This window comes from Etheostoma cragini, chromosome 19 (assembly GCF_013103735.1).
Source record: "Etheostoma cragini isolate CJK2018 chromosome 19, CSU_Ecrag_1.0, whole genome shotgun sequence".
Classification (NCBI taxonomy): Eukaryota; Metazoa; Chordata; class Actinopteri; order Perciformes; family Percidae; genus Etheostoma; species Etheostoma cragini.
In genome coordinates this window covers 18,344,609-18,353,010 of record NC_048425.1, presented here as the reverse complement: position 1 = coordinate 18,353,010, position 8,402 = coordinate 18,344,609, and the positions used below count along the sequence as shown (strand labels likewise).

General features: G+C 46.9%; 2 protein-coding genes across 2 annotated transcripts in view; one reads left to right on the top strand and one right to left on the bottom strand.

The window, feature by feature from the left end:
- Positions 1 to 8,402, top strand: part of LOC117962233 (butyrophilin subfamily 1 member A1-like) — an 11,012-nt gene that overhangs the window by 905 nt on the left and 1,705 nt on the right. Inside the window, exons 3-9 of the mRNA XM_034901400.1 lie at positions 130 to 498; positions 570 to 857; positions 934 to 1,026; positions 1,424 to 1,483; positions 1,832 to 1,855; positions 1,938 to 1,988; positions 2,085 to 2,826. Coding sequence (XP_034757291.1) covers positions 130 to 498; positions 570 to 857; positions 934 to 1,026; positions 1,424 to 1,483; positions 1,832 to 1,855; positions 1,938 to 1,988; positions 2,085 to 2,674 — 1,475 coding nt within the window. The 3' untranslated portion in view covers positions 2,675 to 2,826. The remainder of the gene's footprint in view (positions 1 to 129; positions 499 to 569; positions 858 to 933; positions 1,027 to 1,423; positions 1,484 to 1,831; positions 1,856 to 1,937; positions 1,989 to 2,084; positions 2,827 to 8,402) is intronic.
- The window catches only part of LOC117934635, a 7,976-nt gene continuing 2,921 nt past the window's right edge, over positions 3,348 to 8,402 (bottom strand). The window contains exons 5-8 of the mRNA XM_034856465.1: positions 7,112 to 8,169; positions 5,831 to 6,630; positions 4,744 to 4,947; positions 3,348 to 4,610 (exon numbers count right to left, since the gene is read on the bottom strand). Coding sequence (XP_034712356.1) covers positions 4,366 to 4,610; positions 4,744 to 4,947; positions 5,831 to 6,630; positions 7,112 to 8,169 — 2,307 coding nt within the window. The 3' untranslated portion in view covers positions 3,348 to 4,365. The remainder of the gene's footprint in view (positions 4,611 to 4,743; positions 4,948 to 5,830; positions 6,631 to 7,111; positions 8,170 to 8,402) is intronic.

Sequence of the window (8,402 nt, the reverse complement as noted above, 5' to 3'; positions counted from 1 at the left end):
GTGGACAGACTATGCTACGCCATCACTAACAGGGACGTTGTAGAGCGTCCTCTGGTGGACAGACTATGCAACGCCATCGCTAACAGGGACGCTGTAGACTAATCTAACATCATGTTGCCTGTTTTTCAGTTTCAGGTGGTCTTCAGGTTTCAGTCACGTCCCCTGTCTCAGTGCAGCGAGGACACACGACCACATTACCATGCTGGCTCAATCCACCGCAAAGTGCAGAGGCTTTAGAGGTACGGTGGTACCGTCAGGATCACTTTGACTCCCCGATCCTGTTTTACCGAGACAAAAGGTTTCAGGATTCGTCCCAGTCAGCCTCGTACTCGGGCCGAGTCTCATTCGGCTTAAAGGACGCGGCGTCTGGGGGGCTCACAGCAGGGGACTTGACCCTGAGGCTAGAAAACGCCACGGTTGAGGATGCAGGGGAATACACCTGTTACGTCAGCAGCGATCAGGGTTATGACCGTGGGAATGTCCGTCTCGTTGTGACAGGTGAGTCTCGTGAAAATGGGACCTTCCCCTTTACATCACATGTTTTTCATCATCGTCCTCCTCTTTCCTAGAAATGGGAACGTCCCCTCTTCTGTCAGCAGAGTGGAAACACGATCACATGGTGAATATGAGCTGTGAGTCTGAAGGCTGGTACCCAGAGCCGAGTCTGCGCTGGTCCGATCAGAACCAGGTTCTCAACCCAAAGAGCCTGAAGTACAGCAAAGACTCTTCTGGTCTTCTGTCAGTCCACAGCTGGCTTCTCGTCTCCAGCTCCTCTGAGGTTTCCTGCACAGTAGGCGTCTCTAATAAAGAGCCAAAGAAGGCGAGAGTGCGCCTGGAAAACCGTCCCCCTCCACCTGGTAAACAGAGCGAAGGGAATTAGTTCCATGTACAGTTTTCTTTATTCGTTTTTCAGTTTTTCTTCTTTTTCTTTAGAGTCCGGATTGTCAGCAGCTTTTTGGGTGGCCTTTGCCCTCCTCCTCGTAGCGTTGTTAGTGTTACTCGGTGTGGTGTACTACAAATGGAGAGGTACGTGTTTTGAGATGATTTGAGATCATGTTACATATGTTATATACACTACCAGTCCATTCCACTCCATTATAGACAGAATACCAGCTGATCTGGTGGGGGGGGGGGGGGGGGGGGGGGGGGGGTTGCAGACTCTTCAGCAACCATTCCTCCAATGTTAGAAAAACACATTGTGTTTACTACTCTGATATCATTTTAAAAACTAATTACAAAAATATTGGGGAACCCTTTTGGAATTATGTAAACACATAATATAATCTGAGCTGCTTAAAAAACAATGCAGCTGATCTATAATTATATCTATAATGTCTATAATGGAGTGCAATGGAAATTCCTAAGTGACCCCAAACCTGACTCAACCGGTAGTGTGTGTGTGTGTGTGTGTGTGAAATATATGATTATGAAATGTCCTATGTTTCAGAGAAGAAGGACAAATCAGGAAATGAGCATGCTGATGGTAAGGACCAGAGTCACATTAAACACAATATTACTCCTACTCAACATTACAATTCATGTGTGTATTACATGTATTAGATTTTAGTATTCAGCAGTTGTGTAAATTTGTGAGGGATGAATTTTAAAAGTCGAGTCAGGTTTCCAAACAGTGGATCCTACATTTTTTCCAAAATGCAACATGATAGTGTCTCTTTTTTCTCATTAGACCCCCCCCCCCATCTCTGGGAAAGCCCCCTTTTCACAGACTGAGTCCCTTCACATGGCAAATGAATTGACTTCATATGTAAAATCAGTGAACTGCCATAAAATAACCAGTGGGTTAACATATTTTTTTATTTCCTTTTTCTAGAGACTGATGCACTTCTACCAGAAGGTAAGAAGGACCTGTCCCAAAGTCAAAGCAAAACAATGAGACAAGCATTGCTTGCTCTAATGATTGTACCTCTTGTTCTCAGTTACAAAATGCATCCAGCCAACAAATCTGTCAACAGCTAAAAACTTCAATGGTAATCAATTCATAATTTATTGTAAATAACAATTATATGATTAAATGTTTCTCTCACCCGACTTTTACTGATTTCATTCTAATGTTCCATTTTCAGCTATTGTGACACTTGACCAGAATCCAACAAATCCGTGTCTCAAAATCAAGGGTGGTATACTGAGAGACGCCCCGGTTGTCTTTCCTGATGGAGACAAGGTGACCTGTCTCACGGCTATCAAAGGAACCCCCGGCTTCTCTTCTGGACAACACTACTGGGAAGTTTCTTTGGGGAAAGACGACACTAATGTAGGTCTCAAAATGTCCTGGTGGGTAGGAGTTACAACTGCAGCTGTCCTTCCTCAGGAGTCAGGTTTTTCTCCAAATACCTCCAACGGTTTCTGGTTCCTGTCCTCGTCCCCTGACAGTCCAGAGACCTTTTGGTTTAGCACAGAAGCCAAGGTTTTACTGCCCGTCCGCTCCAGGCCGCAGACGCTTGGTGTGTATTTGAATTATGACGCTGGAGAGCTTTCCTTTTATAATGTAAATGATGAGAGTCTCATTGGCACTTTTAGCGCTGAATTTACCGGTGAAGTTTTTCCATTTTTCAACCCTGGCAAAGGTGACAGAGGAACTATGGAAATATTACAGATGGAAAAGGGCCGATCTAGCGTCGGGGACATGGATGATGTAAGGCCACAAGAGGCCTAATATCCATAGCAACTGCTATATGAAAAGCTATGGGGTCAGTTTTATGTTTTAGCACTGGAGTTGTATCATGTGTTTTTACTTTATGGATTCTATTTAGTTCAGGGAAATGTGTTGAGTGACTGAAATGGGTGACTACTCAACATTTGTAATTTGTCAAACCCCAAATAAATCTTCATGGCATTAAGACAATATTCCACTAATTGTTGTGATACTCCTGATTTTTTAAGCTGTGACAAGTGACAATACTCAATTATGAGTATGCTTGCTGATTATGACTGATTTCTGTGTAATGGTCGCCCATATTCATCTTCATTAGCAGCTATTTTATGTATGGGGAACATGCATGAGTGTATAGGGTGTTTTTTAGTGTTTGGTGTATTCGGGTCCTTTTTAACTGAAGTAGGCCGGACTAGACTACAGCCCACTCGTCTTCGTTGATATCAGAGATCCAGCCGTTACCTTATTTTTTTGCGTTGTACTCTACCCTTCCTGAGTGAGCGAGGGAACCATTACAAATGCCTTTTTAGTTACAGCGATATCCCCGTGGCCCTAAAACAGATAGTGTAGTTCTGTCTTTGGCAAACTTTGGGTCATTATGGAGTTTCCTTTATAACCTACTATACATTTATAAACTAAGAGTAGAAATACATTAATTAATTAATACATTACCGTATGTGAATGCCTTCCAATAATTGATGTTAAAATGTAAACTTTTCCTGTAATGTGTGTACGCTTTGTGAATGCCAGCTGTTTGAATAAACTCAACCAAGAAGGGATCCTGTGTTCATTTGTTATTTCTATTTTCTTTGCATCGCCCGGAATCCACAATGTAAAACTCACGTCACAGTCCGGTTTAAGAAAACACAGCAAAATGTCATACACTTTAATAAGTACAGGTACTATTTACAGTATATACACCACACACATCACTACTTTATATTTGCCATAGATTAGGAGGTATTTACATTGTGAATAAGACCGTAAGTTGATTCTGAAATATTTCTTTAAAAATTCCGATACGCAATAAATTCAAGTAGGCGTGCCTCGATACAGAAGTCTAGACTATGACCAGGGTAGAAGAGGTGTGCAAAACCACTTCACTGATGTCCAAATGTCATTGTCCCAACAATTGTTTTAATACGCTCGTCAGTTGGGCGCGAGGTCAGTCGATATCAAACACAAAGTATACAAGTTCATACGTAGTCTATCTGTGGGCTATTTTTCCGATTTTATATCTATTTTTAAAAAAGAAAAAAATGGGGACCATTGGTTTCTTCCTCCAAAGCTTTCCACATTCATGTTTGGTCATCAGCCTTTAGTGAAAGCAACCTAGACCGAGGACCATCTGTAAAGACGTCCTGGTGGTCTAGAGCACTAACAGCAACCTAGCGGACTGGTGTCACACTCCAGGGACGTACGATGCGTGTCACCTTCTCTCTCCTATGTCTCACTGTCAACTATTTAATAGAGGATGACAAAAACAAATAAGCATCATCTTTTCCGACAGCTTAAAAGCAGATCCAGAACAGACACTGGACCCCCCAACACTAGGAGTATGACTGATCCTTCACTGGAGCAACCCGTCCGTTTTAATACACTTCTCACTTCTGACCCCACCTTTTCTCTTCTTTATGATTGCTGGTGGTTTATACATTATGGTATGTGTCCTCTGCGTCGTTCTGTGTCTGTCTCTAGCAGACGGCCGCGGCACTTTCCCTCCTCCCCTGCTTCTTCAGCAGCTGGATGCGGTTGTGGACGTAGAACTTGATCGCCCTCCAGTCTCGCTGGTTGCTCACCAGCAGGGGGCAGAGTTCCAGGCAGCGCTCGCAGTCGGCCTTGGCCGGGACTCGCAGCTCCACGAGGTTTCTCTTTAGGTGAGTCTCCACGGCTACACGCTCAGCCTCTGACCACGGGCGCTTCAGCACGCCACGCTTCCCTGGAGAGAGAGAGAGAGAGAGAGAGAGAGAGAGAGAGAGGACGAGATGTAACACAGTGTAAGTGAACGGAAATAGAATGCAAAGGATCACATTTTTAAGGAAATGACCGACTTGACATTGGCAGATGGTTACCTGATTTGGGAGGAATGCATCTTCTCTTATGAACACTGGGTATTGACGGGTTGCCTGGGGAGGAAACGGGTGCTCTCTTCTTCCGTGGCGGTCGCCCCGGTCCTTTCTTCTTCACCGTCACCTCCGCTTTCTCCTTAACTTCTTCCTTTTTTTCCTCGGCCTCGGAATCTTCGGAGAAGGAGTCTGCTGAGTTGCCGGACATTACTGTAGGACAGGGTTGACATGGAGGCTAGTTGATGACTAAACATACAGCTTAACATTTTCAATGTGCAATATGTAATTTATTTACTGTATATAATCCAAAAATAACCACGATATGTAATTAGATATTAAGGAAAGAGTAAGGAGTCATTTTAACCAAAGAAAGGGGGGCTGTGAATTGGAAAGAGAAAACCAAAGGTTTACACTGCTTTTAGTAGTTGTTTCTGTAATTTGATCGATAATATAGATACTAACATGGGTACGGATGACTACCAGTGTAATGAGACTTAGTTTCTTCAGATACTTTAGTTTCATTTCTCTTCAGAATGCACTGCTCACTCCCTTCTCTTGGGATTTGATGTTGTACCGTCACATGACTCAGCAGTGCCAGGCAAAGAAAGAAGCAGACTGGCCCACCCACCCAAACACACACACACACACACACACACACACACACACCTGAAAAACTCAATAACAATGTCTCTTTCCAGAAACATAAGGGGATCATCCAGAAAACTTGCACTGAACATTTTACTACTTGACTGTAAATAAAGCAGCTTTCAATTTGACCAGTAAATATTTAAACCAAATTCTACTAAAAGCTGTTGTTTTTTTTTCACCGATTTCAAGTAATTTAAGAAGCTGACATTCCTCCCTAAGTCCATCAATCGCTCTACTTTAAAAGTAATGATCCATTAAAGTGAACACCACATGATGATGACACTTTGCATTATTCGAAACAGATGGCGGGAGTTTAACCTTAAAAAGGATCATAGAAGAAGAACCGGCCCTATTCAACGGTGCATGTCTGAAACAGCTGCTGATGGGCCCCGATGGCTTCAACGTTTCCCCTGAAGACAAAAACACGCAAGACGTATCTCCTTACCATCCAACTCCAGACAGATGTGCTGGAGGCTCATCCCTCGGAACAGCACGCCCTCCTTCTCTCCGTAAAGAACGACACGCCCCACACGCCCCATCAGTGCTGGATCCTGTATGATGGTGGAGCAGTTCTGGGTCACGTGGTACTCCCGTTCCAGGAACTCCTCCAGCCGTTTGGTGGCCTCCCCCTGTACCTCGCCCTCCTCTAACAGCAGCAGCTGAGTTAGTATTGCTACCTGCCGCCGCACACGCGTCGCCGTTAATGCACCTGGGTTCTTGGCCCCGCTGGAGCGTGCCAGGTTTCTCAGGAGGTCCGTGCCCCGGAGCGGTGTGGCGGGAGAGTGGTAGGGCCGGGAGAAGACATAGGGACTCTCTGGGTCCACGCCCACATTGGAGCTGGTTTGAAGGAGTAGGTCCAGGCAGGACTCACAGTGCGGCGGGAGAATAAGTGGCTGGATGCGACCACGCTTGCCCAAAACACTAGCCCGCGGAAGGTTACAGAGGACCTGGCGCTCAAAGGGGGACAGGGGGGCTTCCATGGCAGAGGGGGAGCCGTTGCTGGAGCCGACCAGAGGGTTTACACGGTCGCGGTAGTCCTGGACAGTGAGCTTGGCCACTTCACATTCCCGGTGGCGGTTGTAGAGGATGAGAAGGGAGAGGCTGGAATGGCAGAGCAGGCGCCAGGCCTCGGCAGAGTGGGGAGAACGGGTTAGAGAGAGGAAAGAGGAGTGCTGCTGGCGGCGGAGGTAGAGGACCAAACAGGAGAGGGACGAGAGCAGCGGGGACATGTGATGTCTCTGTATGCTGGAAAAGACAGAGAGAGAGAGGGACAATGCCTTTAAAATAGCAGTTGAAACCACAAAGCACGACCTAAAAGCCCAAACAGTAGACACCTATCTGGTGACAAGACTACAAAAATGGATGATTTCCAATCTGCTGCCGCTCACGAGCGGAATGCTCTGCTAAAGATTCTCCAACTGGACAAACTAATTTCCATTTCATCATTCAAAACCATCCTATCATCCTTTTTCACAGACATATGAAGTTGCTTCTCTACAGAATACAGTTCCCAGCTAAATACATGTACCTGTGCACAAGTCTCGTTTTAAGTGTTCACTGTTGTCTGTGTAGTATTTTCTAAAAGTATTCATTTCTAAATTGCATGTATTTTCTAACCCTCCTTCCCTTTCCCTTAGTGGCTATGCCACTTGTCAGGCCGCCATTGTAAGATAAAAAGTGAAGAAAAAAATTCAAATCAATGAAAAAGACAATATTCCAACCACACCTTACGATGTCTCCGTTCTTCTCCTCCGGAGCGTGTTCTTCTCCACTCAGCTCTAGATCTTCATCTGGATCTATGTCTGGCTCCGGAGTAGGAGGTGGAACCAGCTCCTCTTGACTCCTTGAGCTTTCCACCTCCACCTTTTGCTGCTCTTCGTGCTTCTCTCTCTTCAGCCTCCGACCCCTTCTAGGAGTAGCTGGGGGAGGGGGTGACGGACTCTTGACTCGCGAAACCATCGCGGGGGCGGGGCGTTTTGTGCTGGGGGGTTGTAAGCTAGGCCCCTTTTTGGTGGCTGCAGGCTGAGCGGGAGAAGGCGGCGAAAGCGAGAGGGAGAAGGAGACGCCACCCGTGCTGGAGCGGGTAGCGGGGGACTCCCTCTCCCTGGAGAAGAGGGGCGGGGGAGCAGGGTTGGAGGCCGAGGGCTGAGGGACAGCAAAGGAATGGCTGTGAGTGGTGGAGGAGGACGAGGGGTGGGGCTGCGAGGCGCTGCCGTTTGAAGAGCTGTGTGTCTGCAGGTGAGCCAGCTCCATGGCTGTTCGGACCTCCGGCTGGTTGCCATGGTGCTTCTCCAGGTGGCGGGCCAACGAGCGGTAGTGGCGGCCGCAGTACGGGCAGTGCTGCCGCCGGCTCACCGTGGCCCCGCTGGAGCTGCCAATGTTTATGTTGATATTGTTGTTAATGTTGGTGGTCGGGGGGGCCAGGCCGCTGCCGGGGGGCTGGGACTGGGATCTGGCCGTGGGGGGGACAGGTGCCGGGTGGGAGAAGGAGGAGCAGGGGCGCCCAGTGGAGGTGGTGGGCTCGCTCTTCTTCTTTGAGTTGGTTGCCGCGGGCAGCTTGCGCTTCTTGCGTCGGCGAAGCATCCGGCCCCTTATCTCCTCAATTTCCTCTTCTTCGTCGTCGTCGTCATCGTCGTCGTCGTCTTCCTCCTCCTCGTCCTCCTCACGGTCTGAGTCGCTGGGCTCAGAGTGGGTGAGCGGGGAGGAGGAGGGTGATAAGGACCAAGAGGGGGTAAGGTAGTCGGAGACAGAGAGGGACAGTGGATGGGGGCCGGCCTCTTCCTCCTGGTTAGACACGTTTCAACCAAGTTAGCGCAACGTGCAGCTAGAGCAACTGCATTTACAGTCATATTGATCTTTTTAAGTGCTGTCAAACAATTAAAATAATTAATTAATTGCATTAATGTCATAGTTACCTCGCAATTAAACGTACATTTTTTTTATCTATTCTAAATCTCCTTTGGTTTGTCCCATTATTTGTTGTCATTGTAATGCTCCTATGTACATGGAAAAGTGGA